Here is a 19,284-nt window from a genome sequence, read left to right on the forward strand (position 1 = left end):
AAATAACGGTGAATTTTCATGTAGACTTCCTTTTTTTTCAGTTGCAAACTGTTACGGAAATGTAGAAAATGTATAATTGGGGATGGGTAAATAGAGAAACTGGAATCCACAAATTTGCCCATCCCTAAGTAGAATTTGTTTGAAATAAAAAAGGAAGAAAAAGAAATTTTGGTCCTGGAAAGCAGGTGCTAAGGGCAATGTGTCCTGCTTGCGAGCATCCCAGCAATTTCTAGCTAGACACTGTGGGATACTGGGCTAGATGCAGCATTGGTCCATTCAGATGGACTCTTATATTCCTACTAGATATTATCAGGATCCTTACCAATACTTTCTGCTTTAGCCCCTCCAAATTTCAACGCCACTTTTCACATCTTCAGAAATTGTCTGTTGAAGATGTTGGCATATCATCTTTTTCCCCTCTGTATGGCTGGCCAATGTGTAATAAGAAGTCTGTTCTACAATTCTGACAAGCTGCTACAACGTTAATACAGTCAAAATGGAAACTGAATCCTTTTCATTATCGGCTATCATCACAAATTCCTTGCTGTTGACACAACATTTCCACATATCCAAATTCTTACTGAAAGCAGCAAAATTATGTGCCTGAAGTTACAGCTTTCGTATATGAGTTGTTCACACATAGATTCTGGATTTTTCATCTTGGTGATGGAAGCATTTTTTAAATTGTAAAAAGTAGGAGGGTTCCTCGAACAAGAGCTGAATCAAAGCTACACAATAAGATAATAATCAACACATGGGATGAAATCTAATTCACTGTCTTGGTGCAATGCAGTGAGTGAGCATATGAAGTTGCCTTGTATATTTATTCAGACCATTGGTCCACTGAGCAGGTTAATGAATGATAACTGGCACCAGCAGCGATTCTTCAGTGCCCCAAACAAAGATCTTTCTCAGCACAATTACTAGACACTATTTCTCTGGAGAAGCCAAATACCTAACCTAGAATCTTATCAAAACATCTACATGAAATCCTTCCCAAAACCCAGGCCATAGATGGCAGGGTGCACAGTGGCTATGTCTTCCCCACTTAGATGGTCCTGTAGGCCACATATGCTCATGTGATTGCCAACCCTCTTCTGCTATACCTATGAGCATCCAACAATCAGTTTATCCCCAGGCCCCTGTGTATAGGTCTGCTCTGATCCAACAAGCCTGGGGAGGGCTAGTCACTGGGCTCTTGGTCACTAGTTAGGTCCAGGACTGTTTAATTTTTGTGGACTTCCATGCCCAGCAGGGAACTCTGTCCTATGAAACTCCCAATTTACTCAGAGACAAGTGAGATCAAGTCTTTTCTTGCCCTGCGGCTATGGACACAATGATGCCTAAAATCTCCCCCACACCCCGGTGCATTTTTCATATTTATAATTTGACTGAAAATCTTAAAGTGGCTAGAATGAACATTTCCTTTTTATTATTTCCAAGTGACTCCCTTCTGCTCACTCAGCTGCATTAAAAGCATTCAGAAGTAATGCATCTCATACCAAAAATACCCATCCTTAGCATCATTTATGAAAACAGGCTCTGATATAGATCTATGGGACTGCCTTATGAGACCATTTCACATATTACAAAGCAGCACATTTTCTCACGTTACACTCAGCATGAATCCTTTCTCCTTCCACAGTTTATCCAGAGCAAATCAAATCTCTGGTGGCTTCCCTCCTGCTGGGATCCAGAAGGTTCATTTACTAACCTTATTTGCATCCCCTCCCTTTCTCACAGTGAGCTGGCTTCAGCTAAAAGGCAAAGACTGAACCCAGTGATCTTCAACAATGAGCTTGCATTTGAACACCAGGTCTCCCTAGGTCAGGCTTTTTAAGTGTGGCTCTTTAAATGTGGTTGGACTCCCATTTCCATCAACCCAAGCTCCACCCAGCATGGCCAATGGCCATCGATGAAGGAAGTTGTAGTCCAACAAATTTTGGAAGGTCAAAGGTTTCCTCTTCCTGACCTAGGCAACTCTACCCATTACAACACATTGATGCTGCACATAGCAGTGCGCTGTTAGTGCATAATAGCATACAATGGCAGGAGAAAAATAATGGTTAGACTCAGCCCGCAAGCCAGAATTTTGTCCAGCATTTATCACTGATTCATCGGATTCAAATCCAGTTCCATAACAACCACAATGACCCTGCCCATGGTATGTCAGAAGTGGAACACCAATGCTCCAAGTTACGCACCTTGGTATATAAACAAAATGCTTCAAAACCCAGAGAGCACCCAATGCTTTCTATCAAGCTAACCGGGACATTGGGACATGAATCCTGGCACTCCATATATCAAATGTCAAAGGCAACTTTATAGTAAACCCATCCTATTAATTTCAGTGAGACTGACTGAATGCAGAATCCAATGAACTGCTTCCACTAGTGAATTTTGGCTGTGCAACAGAACTACCACTTCCTTCTCTCACACAGTCCATGTGCACAGCCTAAATCTGCTCTTCAGTTTTCCCCGACCCTCCATAGCTCAAATGGGGAGAGCACAGTGGGCACACTGGGAGAAGCAAAGGAGAATTGGAACTCCATGGGATCTTGCAGCACAATCCTGTACACATCTGCCCAGAACTAAGTCCCATTGAGCTCAGTACAGCTTATTCTTTAGTAAGTGGCTGTGGTATTAAAGTCCCCCCCCCCATTTTTTATTATTATTCTCCTCCCCATTCTCTGCTTTGCAAAACATTTTGCCTCATGAAGACTTCTGGAGAACATGAAAGCTTTCCATTATTTTCTAACATTTTGGTTGTCCCTAATAAAGGTATTGCGGATATCTTATATAAGAAGTGTACTATGCTACCACCTTTTTAGCACATTTCCGCCCTCGCAGGCACTTTTATTTTATCCACTTGGTAGAAGAGAAATAGTGAGTTATTTAGAATCAGTGTTGATGCTAGACCTAGCACAGTTTAGCCTAGAGCACTGTATTAGCCTCTCAAAGGGACCAACTTTGAGCAAAGAATTGTCAGTGTATATAACTGCTCTGCTCCACTGTGATAAGTCCATAACATGGACAAGTGCCACTCATTCAAGGCTTACACTACTGATGGAGCCACTCTTTTCATGAGGAAACAGCATAAATGGAAGGTTGCAGTTTGAACTGAGCCACAGTTCAAGAAGGACACTGACAAACTGGAACGTGTCCAGAGGAGGGCAACCAAAATGGTCAAAGGCCTGGAAACGATGCCTTATGAGGAACGGCTAAGGGAGCTGGGCATGTTTAGCCTGGAGAAAAGGAGGTTAAGGGGTGACATGATAGCCATGTTCAAATATATAAAAGGATGTCACATAGAGGAGGGAGAAAGGTTGTTTTCTGCTGCTCCAGAGAAGCGGACACGGAGCAATGGTTTCAAACTACAAGAAAAAAGATTCCACCTAAACATTAGGAAGAACTTCCTGACAGTAAGAGCTGTTCGACAGTGGAATTTGCTGCCAAGGAGTGTGGTGGAGTCTCCTTCTTTGGAGGTCTTTAAACAGAGGCTTGACAACCATATGTCAGGAGTGCTCTGATGCTGTTTCCTGCTTGGCAGGGGTTTGGAATTGATGGCCCTTGTGGTCTCTTCCAACTCTATGATTCTATGATTCTATGGTTTACAGCTGCCCAGAAACATCCTGAGGCTCAAATAAATGGTACACAAATGGATGAAGAACTTCCCACCCACCCTGAATATAGAGGGTGGAATTAAATGTTGCACTATTACAATTGTTCTGCTTGCCAGATGGAAGGATCTCCCACTCTCCACCCCTCTCCACTGTTCTGGGGGGTTTTCTCAAGCCCACAGAGCTGATTGGGGGGAGCACAGGGGAACAGGGGGTGGAGAGGAAAGAATAGACCAGTTGCACCAGTGGGACTCATTGAACTGGCCTAGGCTAGTACAACTGTTAGTTGGAAGCAGCCCAATGTAAGCAAAGTTTTAAGTCCCTTTTATTTTAATGTTAGATAAAACAGCAGTAGAAACATAGGAGACTACTTTAGACCCAGCCAGACCATTGGTTTATCTAACTCAGTAATAACCACTTTGACTCGACATGGCTCTCCAAAGTTTCAGACAACATACATTCCCAGTCCCACCTGGTGGTGCCAAAGATTGAACCTAGGATGCTCTACCACTAAACGGTGGCCCTTCTCCAAATAGGATATGACCAGTTCATCAATTAGGCAACCTGAATTGGCACCATATGGATTGGGCCTACATATGGAGCACCCATAGCGCCCAAAATCATATACATAGGTCATCCTAGCTACTTATATAGGCCACATATGAAGGCTCCGTTTCACACAAGTTGTGCCTCAATGTGATTCCTTTCCAGGTTTTGAGCCCTCTGGCTGATCCATGCTTCCCAGTAATAATAATAATATAATAATAATTTATTATTTATACCCCGCCCATCTGGCTGGGTTTCCCCAGCCACTCTGGGCAGCTTCCAACAGAACACTAAAATACAATAACCTATTAAACATTAAAAGCTTCCCTAAACAGGGCTGCCTTCAGATGTCTTCTGAAAGTTTGGTAGTTATTTTTCTCTTTGACATCTGGTGGGAGGGCATTCCACAGGGCAGGTGCCACTACAGAGAAGGCCCTCTGCCTGCTTCCCTGTAACTTGGCTTCTCGTAGCAAGGGAACCACCAGAAGGCCCTCGGCACTGGACCTCAGTGTCCGGGCAGAACAATGGAGGTAGAGACGCTCCTTCAGGTATACTGGACCGGGGCCATTTAGGGCTTTAAAGGCCAGTAGGTGATTGCATTGGGAATAAGGTTACTACAGCCTAATCTCTGAGATTCCAAAGATAGAGCTGAAAGTATAAGATCCACTGATGATAGTGGTCCCTGCTTTGGCAACAACGTGAGAAAATCAAAAAAGATTGCTTGTTGCAAATACTTGGGGTGGGGAGTGAGGGGAGGACGGCATAGAAAAGCCTGAGGATCAGCATTGCATCTCATGTCTGGCCACTGCTACTGCATTCTCAAGACATAAAACAATAACTGTAACAAGTGGCAGCTTGACCATCCTTCATCTTTTCTCATCATAACATTGTAGACCACATGCCCCATTACAGCTGATCCAATTCTTACACTGTGCAGAGGGAATATAAGAAAAGCCTGATCATCAGTGTCCATTAAACCCAATTCTGACTCTCAGACAGAAGAAAGATTTTAAGAGATAAGGGAGGGGAAAGCTATTCCAGCTTGGATAACATGTTGGACTACAATTCCCATCAGCCCCAAATAGCACAACCAATGGTCCAGGATGATGGGAGTTATGATTCAGCAATATCTGGTGGGCACCACATTGACTCCTCATGCCTTTGAAGGTAACTACTGAGACACCCTGGGAAACTGGGTGGAGGAAGCTACTGAAGTAGGGTCAGGGAGAATGATGTGATGGATCTACTCCTATGCTGCAGGTCCTGCTAGCTTGCCCTGGCCAGCGCAGGAAGTAGAGGAAGTTTCTTCCAATTTTTCACTACACCAGCTCCTGTAGATGAGGGATTTGAGGTCCTTTGGAATATCCACACAGACAGGGTTTTGGATCATGTGGATCCAAATCTGCCAACACCCAACCAAAAATGCCACATTTTGCAGATTTGTTATTTCTGCCACTGTTGAGAGAACTAGGGTGAGGGATAGTTTCCCACCCACCTAGGAAGAGCCCGCAACTGGTGACACATCTCTCTGCTGATGTAGGCTGGTGAAGACACAACTAAGCATGATCCTACCACCCCAGTCAACAATATCAATGTGTGCATTAAGACTGCACTCTTAGTCCCATATCAAAACTTGACACAGATTTGCAAATCCTTGCTTTGCCTGATGACCAAACAAATCAACAAACTTTTGAGGTTTTTAGGAATACTGAACCTGAAGTGATATTGTGCACAGGAATTTAGCCTGGGTCTTCTCCAAGGCAAAGACTGGGAATCTGTAGCCCTCCAAATGCTGTTGGACCACTACTCCCATCATCCCTGACCAATGGCCTTGCTTCTAGGGCTAGTAGGAGCTGGAGTCCAATAACATACAGAGGTCCACAGGTTCCACATCTCACTGTAAGGCCCAGTTTACAAGTAAAACTGGCATTCCAGCTGGCCCTGCAAGCCCCACCTATGTGAGGGCCTCTCTCCTTCTATGAACATGTAACAAAATGGTTCAGGCTAGGTAAAACCACTACTGGGGAACCGCTTCAAAAAGGAAGAGTGTCCTGAAAGGTGATATAATTAACATGAACCACAAGGGTGCTTCTTCATCAAAGAGACGAGTCAGATGGAATGGCAACAGCCGGCCAGTATTTTAACCAATGAGGCTCAGTTTGGTGAGCTCTCATTAAGCATTTTGGCATTAATAACGTCTATCTGGACCAAGGTTTAAAGAAAACAAGATGATTTATTTCTTCTTTGGGAGAAGAGTTTGGCCAGTGCTGATTTTTCTTTTCAAGTTAGCTATTTATTTCAATACCTAAAACACAACATATTCACGATATTTTACTACCACACTGTGTCCTTTCCCCCATCCATTCATCATAAAGCTCCAAATACCACCCATGTTCAACTGTTTCCAATGCGATCATATTGTTGTCCATTCCACAACCAAATATATAGAACCCATCCATCATGCTGCTGCTATAAGCAGAACGCAACACTAAAATAAGAATGTAGGATATGCACCGAAATAAGCTTGGACAGCAGTGCTCTTCTCCAAAAGGAACCTCTAATTCATATCTTAGTCAATTCAAATTGTAACATTGCACAGGATAAATCCCATTCAGCTTTCTAATAAATACGCATGTGAGATGCCCATATACATTCAAGCATACATTCCTATGGCAACAGATGAAGTTATGGCCTATTCTTAGCTTCACAGTATCACAGAAAATACTCCGTTTCAAGCTATGGAAGTAAATAAGCAATCTCTTTTTCCTCCTTGCTTTCGTACCTGGTATTACTGAAATCTCTTTTAAGTTTGATGAATTGAAGACTGATTCAACTGGAAGCAGCATCCTTCATGTTGCAAACACAATATTTATAGCTTCACGGTGGCTCTTAACACTTGAAACACAGAAGACTGTGCAACATGTATGCATACATAAATGACTAATCAGGTTGTGGCACTTATATCGTATGTTCCCAGTTGCATAAATATTATGGAGGCAGTTATACTTTATCAGGATGAATAAAACATTTTGTGGGATTGAATAATTGATGTGAATGAGATCTATTGAAATATCTCCCTTCATTACTCATTTGCTGCAATTATTCCATATATCTGCCTCCTGTTATAATTTTATGCACATTTCACAGATGTGCTGACCATATATGGCAAAAGAAAAGAAAAACCATCTTGAGAAAAATCCAAAAAATATTTATGGCATTTTGCAAGTTAGCCACCCATGAGTTTTGGTACCTAGAGTTTCATTTAAGTGCCCTTAAAAAAGAGTGTAAGAACTTCAAAAGCCAATTATAGAACAAGCAGATTCTGAACCACAGAAAGCTCTATTTTTCTTCTGTTGGTAATATATCTAATAACTTGGTGCTATTCATACTTTTTTACTGAAAATAGTCAGCATATGCTACAGGATGATTAAAATACATTATACCTGTAGGGTTTTTTTTTAATTAACTTATAATTAGAAGAGATGAACCCGTGCTCATGATGCTTCGCTTCATTTTAGGCATAAAAGAGGAAGAGATAAATACAACGTAATGTTGTTGTCATGTAAAATTGCAAGGCGATTGGTACCCTGTTAAGTTTTATAGTTCATAAAATTGTATGGATTAGATCTTATAAGAACTTCCCTTCATAAGCTGTGTTATTATTTTTACCTCCACTTCTAGCTCTGTTGTATATTCATAATCGGTTTGGTTGCTAAAACTCTAAGGTTGCTAGACAGCCATAGAGACTATATTTAAATTAAGAAAATGATTTCTTCATTAATAAAATAGTTTCTTACATATATATTTTTTAATCTGCTTAATTGATCTCTGGATGGGATGAGGAAGGAGTGTTTGCTGAAGATTTTGTTTTTTTAAGGAACAACTCACTGGAGCCAACTAATTACTATTTTTACCCCTCTCACCCACAGAATATTCTGGATCACAGCCCCCAAGTAATAATAAAAAAATGGTGAAGGGTCTTTTTAAGTAGCCATAGTTTGTACAAAGCAGCAGGTATTTTTTTTATTACCAAAAAGTTATACAAACAATATGAAATAGCAAGACAAAGTTTAAGAAGTTCCCAAATGCTCTAGGTGTATCATTGAGTTCCCACCTCTGCAAAGGTCCTTGTACACTTCAGCTTAAGGTTTGTTTGTTTGTTTTCAAACTCAGTTTTGAGAACCTTGTTCTCCTCTCCCTGTCTTTCTCATCTTCCTTCCCCCCCCCCCAAACCACCTATGCACAAAATGGACATATCATTATTACTGATTTGTGTTTTCTCTCTTCCCCTCTCTTGCCTTTTTAAACACAGCTTCCCCATCTGTTCTTTCTGAAGTTGTGCTTAGTCCCTTCCAGTGTTTTCCTCTTTAAAAGGATTCTCTGCCTGCAGAAAGCCAGGAGCAACGTGACTGAAATCTTTCATTTCTCCACTGGGACTTCAGCTAGGAAGCTGCAATTGATTTGCAGGGGGGCTTTCTGCCTCTGCTTGTATTATCTAGTTAAGGGCCAGCCTACTGTGCAAGGGAAATCAAAGTAGATGGAGTTGAAGTCGAATGGCAGAAAGGAGAGAGATTTATTACAAGTCTGAAAGGTGCAGATCTGGAGGGAGAGGGGCTGGGGTTAGGAAATTCCACCATTAATTAGTTTGAGGCAGTTTCAACTGCCCCCCCATCTCCATCCCTAACAGATGCTGATGCCCAATTGCCACCAGCATCCTAGCCTGCCAATCATCAGGTTTAAAGAATTGCTGCCCAATGAAGCCTGGTCACCGTATCGTATTAATGAGAGAGATCTAAGGCAGAGTCAATTAAATCAAATTCCCACCCACCTCCCTAGTCTATCTGCAGTGTGCAGCCACAGCAGCAGTATTGGCACCAAAGGCATCCCCAGTATTAATAAAGGTTTTCAGTGCTGCATTCAAGGCAGGGGAAGGAAGGGGGAGGCAGCAAGAATTGCTGAGTGAAATTGACATGGTTAAGAACCAGAGAGAAACACACTGCAGCTTTCACACTGGAGTGAAAGCAAAGAGGCTTTTTTCATTTATTCCCCCCACCATCTTTTTTAAAAAATGAAAAGGGTGGAAATCCCACTTGTGTTCAGAAAGTGATAGTGGGGGGGGGGGGTTAAAAAAATTGGAATGACTCGAGCTTTGAAAACATTTTCACTTTAATACTGAAAAAATATGCCATTATAAAATCCTCAAATATAATTAATTAAGTCTCGCTTGCTTTCTCCTCAGCTCAGTTTTTTTTTTCTCCCTCCAGTTTTTAAGAGTGTGATTTACAAGAGCACAAAAAAGAAAAAGAAAAATTCTTACTCCCATTCAACTTTGCAGCTTAAGCACTCAAGTGGCATTAATTGAACATGCTTAACTGCTTGGGATGTATTTGTTTTTTAAAAAATAGTTTAACACTTTTAATCATCAGAGAAAATGCTGAGGGTATTTTTTTTTTTTACATTCAGATGGAAAGGCATTATTGGAGATGTTAATTTCCAAAGGAAACTCAAAAATAACCAGAAGCAAACTGGCCCCCTCCTCCCTCCCCCAAACAGAGAGAAAATCCACCCAACAAAGTAATTCATTTTCCTACACCCCCAAACGCAAAACCTGAAACCCATGAGAGTATAGCCATGCAAACATGTCTTAAATAAAATCTTTACATTTTTTCCTTGTTTGTTTCACAGTAAAAGGACGATCTCTACTGCCTAGCAATCACACAAAAATAATGGCAAAATGGCACTTTTTATTCTTATTATACTGTATTTTTTTTATATAGAAAGTTTGATATGATGGAACTTATCAGGTAAGAGGGAGGACGAGGTGAACTGGACGCTGCTTCCATTGGGGGCTGAAGCGTCCCTGGGTGGTTTGTATCCATGCGAACCATGCAGCAACTTGGGTTTGTTTGTCTGTTTGTTTAGATCAGAGTCATTTATTTACAATACATTCATGCCTTCGTGCAACTGGACACTCTTGCTTTGTTTGCAATGGGGAGGGCGCCAGGGGGCGCCCTCGTCTCCGCAGCACACACATACACACACAGGGCCCATAGATCCACCTGGTCATAGGTCACCTTGCAGGAGAGTGCGTTCATATTTACTCTCTCTCTCTCTTTAACCCCTAAGTCGAGCCATCCTCTTTGACTGGAACTTTCTATCTTTCTTTCTTTGCCACTGGCTTTGCGGTGCACATTTTTTTACACCAAGCACAGCCTCAAGTTGGAGGCTTGGCCAAAGGGGTGGGGGGAAGCAGGCCTCCACTCACAGCATTTCTCCCCAGTTTGGTGAGTGAGTGGGTAGGTGTTTTTTCACCAGAAGGTAGCTTTAAGGTGGGCAAAGCCCCATCCCATGTTGTGGTCCATTCACATCAGCGGACGAGACAGCAATGCACAGATCAGGAAAAGGGAGCTTTGAGCCACCGGAGGGAAGTTGAGGTTGCTAGCTGCTGAACTTGAACTGATTGCCCATAATATGATTTAAAATTTTAATGGTTTTTTTTGTTTTTGTATTTCCCCAGTCTGTTGTCTCAGTCTGATAGGGAGTGAGAGCCACAGTCGTATACTCGATGGGCTCCATCTGCATTGTAGGGTCCATTATGCCAGTAGGAGGAGTCGCAGACTGTCTGTAAGGAGTTGATCTCAGAGGCTGAGGAGTTGGCATCCCTCCTCTTTGAGCGCTTCCGGTTCCTCAAGATAAAGACCAGCATGCCCACCACTGTGAATGCAGAGGTGACAAAGACCAGCAAAAGGCCAGGCACCAGCACCGAGATGGAGACCCTGCTAGTCTCCAGGTAGGAGTTGGAATGTGTCCCAGTCTCGGCCAAGCCAGTGCTGTTCTTATGAGAGGAAGTCAAGGTGGGCAAGACCTTGAGTTGAGGGCAAATGGCCTCATTGGAGAGGGATTCAAAGTCCTCCTTGAAGAATTCTTCTGGAGTCTCACATCTCAAGTCACTCATCATCACCTTGGGTCGCAACATCTCCACCCACTGTTTGAAAGGGACAATGGGGCACTTACAGTCCCATGGGTTGTCATGCAGGTCTATTTGGGTGATGGAGGTGAGCTGGTCCAGCACCCCTGCCACTGGCAGGTAAGGGAAATAGTTGTTGTGGATGCTGAGTTTGGAGAGGGAGACCCCAGCAAAGACATCAACAGGGAGGGACCTCAGAAGGTTGTTATTCAAGATGAGAACCCTCAGCTTGGGCATGGCGTTAAATGTCCCTGGCATGATGAGCTGAATGACATTAAATTCCATGTTTAGGTATTCCAGGTTCTGCAATCCATTGAACTTCTCCCGAGAGAGTGTGTCCAAATAGTTATTGTCCATGTAGAGCCACACCAGCTCCAAAAGGTTCTTGAAGGTGTTGTTCTCCATGGTGGCGATGTTGTTGTTGCCCAAGTCCAACAGGTTGAGTTTGCGGTAATCCACAAAATGGGATTTTCGAATGGTGTGGATTTTGTTGCCCCTCAAGAAGAGCTCGTGCACGCTGGACGGCTTGGGTTTCAGATCCACCAGGCTGCTGACGTTGCCATCGTTGCAATTCACCTTGAATCCTCCTGGGATCTGGTGGCAGACGCAGGTGGCAGGACAAGGTGTACTGCTGGAGGACTTGCCTTTCACGTTGATGGTCGAGCCGGCAGCCGTAGGTCTAGTCTTAATCTGCCAGTTCACCGGGATCTTTGTACCCCCGTGAGGAGCAGAGCCCGGGGTGGCAGGGTCTTCCTTGCCATGGATCTTAAAGGGGGTCGGGATGGGCCCGGGATCGCAGGTCTCCTCTTCCGCGGGAGGAGCAGCCAGGCTGGAATCCACTCGGTTTTTCCTGCACAACTCCTGCTCCGTGGTCTCGTTTAGATCCTTGCCCTGCAACCTTGTCGGGGCTTCACATATCACCCGGCCGATCAGGGCGTTCTTGGGGATGTTCTCCAGCCATTCTTTCAACGAGAGCAGGTCGCACGTGCAGTCCCAAGGGTTATCCTCCAGCAAAATCTCAGCAATGCCCGGGATCTGCTCCAGCACGTCCTCGTAAGGCAAGGTTTTCAGGCGGTTGCCCCGCAGGTCCAGGTGGGTGATGGGCACGTACTGGAACACGTTGGCAGGCAAAACGCTGATGAGGTTGTCGTTTAAAATCAGCACCTCCAGCTTGTTTAAGTCCCGAAAGGCCCCCGGGTCAATATCCCTCAATAAATTAAAATCAGCCTGGAGGTATTCCAGATCGTCCAAGCCCAGGAAGGTCTGCTTGCGAAACGATTTGATCTTGTTGTTGTTGATGTGCAGCCGCTTCACCAGCTGCAGCCCCAGGAAAGCCCCCGGCACGATCTCGTGCAAGCCGTTGTTTTCCATGTGCAAGCTGACTGCATTGTAAAAGTTAGCGAACTCATTGGGGAAAAGGCGAGTGAGGGAATTGCCGTGCAGGAACAAATGGTAGAACTGGGAAGTGGGGGCCGAGAAGCGTTGCAGGCTGGTGAAGCCTTTCTTCTCGCAGTCGACGTGCAAGTCGCCCTCGATCTCGGTGCACAAGCAGATCTTCTCTTTGCAAACGTCCCCTGTAACATTCCCGGCAGCGAAACAAAGAGACGTCTCCAGCAGCAGAATCCAAAGCAGCATTTTTAAACCGAGCGAGTCATCCCCGAGCTGGAGCACACAGAGGAAACGGCAAGGCGGAAATTCTCCCCTCTCACGCCGTCAAGTTCCTTCCAGGCATGGAGTGTCCGAACCGATGCAAAAAAAAGAAAAAAGAAAAAAAAGAGAGGGGGAGGGGGAGGATAGGGGGCAAAAGCCAGAGAGAGAGAGAGAGAGAGAGAGAGAGAGAGAGAGAGAGAGAGCTGGGTAGGGAGGAATGAAATGGGGAGGGGAGAGAATCGGAGGATATGGGGGGCGCTGCCTGGTCTCCTCTTAGCCCTCTCTCCCCCCCAAAACACTGCAACAGCCCGGACTCCAGTCAGCGATCATATCCACAAACTATCCAGGCACGTACTGCGAGGCACAGGAAGGGGGGGAAGTAGAAGACCCCCCTTCATAACCTCCACCCTCAGAGGGGGGCCCCCGCCCCCAAAGAAGAAGAAAGCGAAGTCGATCTCCGGCCGCCTCGGCGTTAAGGAACGATCTGGCTAGCAATTGGCAGCAGCAGCCGCTGCATAGGCAGGAGGAGCGCGGAGGAGCTGGGAGCGCAGCGGCAGGAGCGGCCCGTGTGCATGGCTTTGGCTTCGGACTGACCTTGCTTTTTTCTCTCGTGCAAAGCCGGCCTCCGGGATCCCTGCTGCTGTTGCTGCCGTCGCCGCTGGATGCCCAGGAGACCCCACTCTGGGTGCTGTCCAGTCCCCCTTGGTGCTGAAATCACGCCCCAGCCTAACGACTGGCTGCCGAACCAATGGCGCTGCAAAAATTCTGCAATCGCTGCGTTTTTGGTCTGTCCATTTCTCCCCCTTACCGCGTTCCCTCGCGTTCTCTCTCTCTCTCTCTCTCTCTCTCGGCTTCTCCTGTCTTCCCCTGCGCGCTCGCTCTCTCCTCCCCCCTCTCCCGTCTTCCGAGCTGCACAGTTACTCACTCATTCACGCACATAAGGCAGGAGTTGCTAAGAGGTTCTGCTCTTTCCAGCCTGGTGCACTCGGAAAGATCTGACACCCTCTGCTGAGCCGCAGTGGCAAAAATCCATCTGCTGAGGGAATGCTGAAGAAAGAGGGGGCGCAGGGAGACGGGGTGGGGGAGAGAGGAGCGGGGAGAGATGTAGAAAGAAAGAAAGAAAGAAAAATCAATCCAGGTCCAGGGCAAGCGTCAAAGAAATTCTGGCGTGCGAGCCGTCCATCGCTTCTACGGGCTCCTTCCTAAATGGATTCTTTCATGTCTGCCTTTTAATACTGGAAAGTTGAACATTTCCTGTTTCGCTCTCCATCTGCCCGCCAGGCGGGCGTCACACCTGGATCCGATGTTCTTTCTCTCTGGGAAAGGGCAGGGGAGAGCCAGAGAGAGCCTCCGCTATGCTCCCAGCGTGGCTTGACTCGAATTAGTGTCAGGGTGTCAAGCGACTAGCGATCGGAGGTAATTATGCCGCACGCCATTTTTTCAATGCATTGCTTCCTCCCTCCCTGCAGCAGAGAGGTTGTCACGCTGCATTTGGCGTCTTTCCTTCTTTCTTTCTCCGTCACCCTCTTCCTTTCTTTCTTTTGGTGGGGCTGTTGCTGTGGAGCGATATTTCACAGAGATTCCGAGTTCCTTCCTGCACCGTAGGACCCTCTTCCCTTTTGGTCTAGAAGGGAAAGGGGAAAAAATGATTTCCACCCCACAACTGACTTCTATGGAGGTTGCTGCATCCCCCTTTGCACTTAAACAAAATATATTTTAAAAAATCACCTTGCTTACCTTATAGAATTCCGCCCGAAGTAGGGTCTTGCCTGTGTGTCGGTGTGAAAATACATATATTTTAAAAAGACTTTAAAAGTGTTGCCGGGGGCTTGTTCAAACCAGGGGTGTTTGCATAATCTGGAGAATTCTTTTTTTAAAAAAAATACGATGTCCTCAATTAAATAACCAGTTGCATCTCTGATGGTGCATAGAGGAATCCCAGTTCCCGAATCGCTTTGCGCCAAAGGAGACCCGGGGCTGCTGTGCTAACATGCCTTCCCGTCCGCGGCTGGATCCTCTCCCGGGTTTTGCGCATCTGCCGTCCCATAATTGCGTTGGCTCCATTGGTGAACTTTGCATCCAACTGGCAGGACCGGTGCGGTGGCGGTGGTGATGGAGATGCAGAGAATCCGAAAGATGGGGTGGGAAGATGCAGGGTTTGTGGATGAGGAAAGGCTCAGGGAGCCATCAGAATCCTTCCTCCCTGTCGAGCTGAGCCTTTCTGAGCGGTACTTCAAGCCAGACGCCCACCACCCTTTAGCTCACCAGAATGCATTTTCCAATAGGACTGCCTGACACCATTCCAAACTAGAGTCGATGTGGGAGGAAACATGAAATTAGGAACGACAAGGAGACTGGCAAGAGCTCCCCCCTCCCCCTGCAAATAAACAAGCCGTTCCCCATCCCCCCCAAAAAATAAAGAAAACCAGGCAATGGAGGGATCACTGCATGTAAATGAGACCATTAAAGCAGCTTTAAATAAAGAGAAGAGAATCTGGTGACGCGGTAAGGCCATCGAGTCGTTTTCTTTGCTCGCCATAATTTACCTGACTTCGTTTCAGCGCTGGATAAGGGTTTGGCTTGGTATGGGTTATTTATTTTATTTTATTTTTGGAGGGGTGGGAGGGTATATTTACTTTTCCAGAGAGGTTTACACAAAAGACGCTCTGGGAACCTATGGAAAGCTTAGAGGGGTGTAAGATGGGTGGGGTGAGTGGGAAGCCTGAATAAAGAACTTTGAAAGGGGGGCAGAAAGGGAGATGGGAGCCAAGAGGGCATTAAACATGCACCACACAAACAGAGGCAAGGGGTGGGGGCACCATCATTTGCCTGAGCTAAATCCCTGAGCTATTTGACTTCTCTCTAGCAGACTTGCTGGGGGGCTTTGCTACAATGATGAGACCAGGGAAAGAGCATGAGGTTCCACAGATTAACGGAATCATAGAATTGTAGACTTGGAAGGGCTCCTGATGGTCATCTAGTCCAGCCCCCACAATGCAGGAATCTCAAGTAAGGCACCCATGACAGGTGGCCATCATCAACTTCTTTAAAACCTCCAGTAAAGGAGAGTCCACCACCTTCTGAGGGAATGCACATGTCCATGTGAGAGTGAGAGCCAGTGCTGGCCTGCCCACAAAACACACTGAGGTAGCTGCCTTAGATGACATCTCCCCACCCTCAGGCACCCCACCCACGGCATTGGAGAGGAGGTAGTGGTAATGCAGCCAGGCAGCAACCTCCTTGCTTCACACTTAGGTAAAGGTAAAGGGACCCCTGAGCATTACGTCCAGTCATGGACGACTCTGGGGTTGTGGCGCTCATCTCCCTTTATTGGTCGAGGAAGCCAGCATACAGCTTCTGGGTCATGTGGCCAGCATGAGTAAGCCACTTCTGGAAAACCAGAGCAGCACACGGAAATGCTGTTTACCTTCCTGCCTATTTATCTACTTGCACTTTGACATGCTTTCAAACTGTTAGGTTGGCAGGAGCTGGGACAGAGCAACGGGAGCTCACCCCGTCACGGGGATTCGAAGCGCCGACCTTCTGATCAGCAAGCCTTAGGCTCTGTGGTTTAACCCACAGTGCCACCTGCGACCCTTCACACTTACAAAGGAGTAAATTCCATTGAGCTCAGTAGGGGTGGCCCAATCCGTTTTGCCACCAACACCACAGGAGAACTTCATTGCCACCACTAGCAGACTGGCACAGTGAGAAGAGAAATCTATTGAATCAGAAAAGGGATTTGACTGTCTTCATTGTGGAATGATGGGCCCTCATTTAGGTGGCTTTAAAAACAGGCAACCTAGGGGAGAACTATCAACAGCAGTTTGCTTTTAGCCATGGTGATCAAAAGAAACCCAGCTAAATATATCTAAACACACCTGTATAAATCAGGACAAACCTCCATGCATTTGATGAAGTAGATAGGAGTGCATGGAAGGTTATGCAATACTGTTGTGTAGTGTGCTAGCCTAGGGATGAAAATATTAATAATTTTCTGTTTGTACTCCAGATATAAACTCCCGCAGACATCTGATTGACCAAAACATTGGAAACAAAGAGTGATTTTCAGTGTTATACATATATCAATAGAGATCAATGAACAAGTGGATCCTCATCTGTTCCAGCAAATAGATTCTTATATCTGCTCTGGTTGAACTGGAAATAGAGTTTGTGATCAAATCCATACTAAGTTGGGCAGAATTATGTCTGAATCCCATAGAAATCAACAGGAGAAGCTAGACATGACTTAACTCCCTTTGATTTCAATGGGAGCCTAGTTCAGTTTTCTTAGTCTGGATCCAACCCATTATATGCAGGTGCCAGGTAGTCGGTTTGGAAGAATCCTTAAAAGGAACCTGCTCAAAATAACCTCAAGAAGGTGATCAAATTTGACCAGGAACAAACACTGCTTTCCTTCCAAACTCAGCATTAACTTTGCTGCCAGAATGAATTTCAGTGGCTCCATAAAATGCCATTGTTATAACAATTCTAGACTACCGAAAATTAGCAGTTGTGATCAATATACAATATAGTGCTGCACTTTTACTAATTTGACCTTTTTGCTGAGTAAATTCCTTTCCCTGTCTTGACACATTTGAGGCTGGAAACCAGAAGGGCAACGAGGCAGCCAAGAAGTTATAGAACAGAATATTAAATTGATCAAAGCATTTTCAGCACAGCACCCTTAGTGGGCACGTGGTAGGTAAAAATTCATGCTGCCCTTTTCTCACATAAGTATTAATACATTGAGAAAGAATTTCTCAATTTAAAAGCTGCAGTAATGTGACAAAGAACTGCAGACAGGCATAGATCTAGTACTTTTCCCACAGAACACTGGTTTCTTTTTAAAACTTGCATAACACTTTTCTTCCTGGGCTGTTCAGCTGGAGGCAAAGCAAGCAGCTAAGTACAGTCTGGGAAAAGATTTGTTTTTCACTTAAGCAATGTGCTTAGCTCATTCTGATCTAGACAATAGTATGAGGTTTTTGGGGCAAGGTAGAACCCTATCTTGCCCTTTAAGGGAGGTGGGGACAAGGCTTTAGAAGTGGTGGCACCCAGGTTGCAGAATTAAGCACTGGTGGAAATCTAGCCTTCTAGCATGAAACAAGGGCCATCTTTCTAAATCATCAGTCCAAGCCCTGGTCCTCAGTGATGGGGCTGGTGGAGCTATGGAGCCACTTCCACTTCCACAGCTAACCTGCTTGCACTGGCCAGGGTAAAAGGGGAGGGGACAGACTCTATCAGCTCCCAGGCTGACACAGTGCTGAGACCCATATTTAACCCACTGCCATTATGTGATGGCAGCAGAATCAGCACAGCATCCATCTCCACCCTTTCCCAGTCAAGGAAAGCTCCACTTAGGGAATCCTATTGGCTATCAGTGGCAGAAATGTCTTCCATCCGCCCACTATTTGGCTCCCCAATCAACAGCACAGCTGATGAGAGAGGCTCACAGAACTAGGCAAAGTTGAGGGGAGGGACACCTCTGCCTCCTCCAAACCTCCAGATTTGGGAACACGGTAGCTCCTATAGAGGTCTTTAGATAAATTAACCCGGTCCAACTTCAGGTGGGTAGCTCCAAGGATCATCACGAGTTTGCTTTTTCCAAAGAAGGTCCACCCACAAAAAAGATACTGTCCTATTGGGTGGCAGATTGCCAGCAGCAGGAATGATAGAGGGGAACATAAAAGCATTATTTAATGTTAATAATATCACTGTGGTTGGAGATATTGTTGAGTGAAGTGATCCTGATAATGTCCATGCCAGGGGTCAGCAAACTTTTTCAGCAAGGGGCCGGTCCACTGTCCCTCAGACCTTGTGGGGGGCCAGATTATATTTTTGGAGAAAAAAGGAACAAATTCATATGCCCCACAAATAACCCAGAGATGCATTTTAAATAAAAGGGCACATTCTACTCATGTAAAAATACGCTGATTCTCAGACCGTCCGTGGGCCGGATTCAGAAGGCGATTGGGCTGGATCCAGCCCCCAGGCCTTAGTTTGCCTACCCATGGTCTATGCTATCCCTGCAGCTCTCATTAAGCGAAGTCTAGCTCCTCCCCTCAAGCACTGTGATTGGATGGTGTTGGATGAGCGTTGGGTGATGTTAGCATCCCTCCACATTCCCTCTGCTCCCCTCCCCACCCTGGTGTTCTCCTAATATGGTGTTGGAGACACTCTGCCTGGCTTTCTGGGAGACTGTTTCGTGGTACAGATCTGTACAAATCTCTGCAAACTGATTCAGGAAATCTAGATCTGTTCTGTAGTCATTTGTAGCTGCTTCGGGATACAAATTGTCCCGATTTGGCCAAATTTGGCGTACAGCCTTATATAACATGTATTATGGAAAGTGGCTCACATTTAGCACTGGTTAGAACACTGACCTTAATTTTAATTAGTTCAAGCTGCAGACAAGGGAAAGAGAGGAAAGGGAGAATAAATGGCTTGGATTGCTGCTTTATTAATCAAGCAGGGGTTTGATCTTATCCACCACTGCAG

General features: G+C 45.4%; 1 protein-coding gene across 2 annotated transcripts; it reads right to left on the minus strand.

Annotated features, from left to right (window-relative positions):
* Positions 1-8,175: 8,175 nt before the first annotated feature.
* On the minus strand, positions 8,176-15,136 carry SLITRK1 (SLIT and NTRK like family member 1). Of its 2 annotated transcripts, none has more exons than XM_079974602.1 (2): positions 14,521-15,136; positions 8,176-13,830 (listed from the first exon to the last, which is right to left on the minus strand). In XM_079974602.1, the coding sequence occupies exon 2, from the start codon at positions 12,766-12,768 to the stop codon at positions 10,693-10,695; it is 2,076 nt and encodes a 691-aa protein (XP_079830728.1). In that variant the 5' UTR covers positions 12,769-13,830; positions 14,521-15,136; the 3' UTR covers positions 8,176-10,692. The 2 variants fall into 2 exon arrangements, with proteins under 2 accessions (XP_079830728.1, XP_079830727.1); XM_079974601.1 differs by having other exon boundaries at positions 8,176-14,407.
* Between the last annotated feature and the right edge of the window lie 4,148 nt (positions 15,137-19,284).

This window comes from Podarcis cretensis (genome assembly GCF_951804945.1).
Source record: "Podarcis cretensis genome assembly, chromosome: 4".
In the NCBI taxonomy this organism is placed as follows: domain Eukaryota; kingdom Metazoa; phylum Chordata; class Lepidosauria; order Squamata; family Lacertidae; genus Podarcis; species Podarcis cretensis.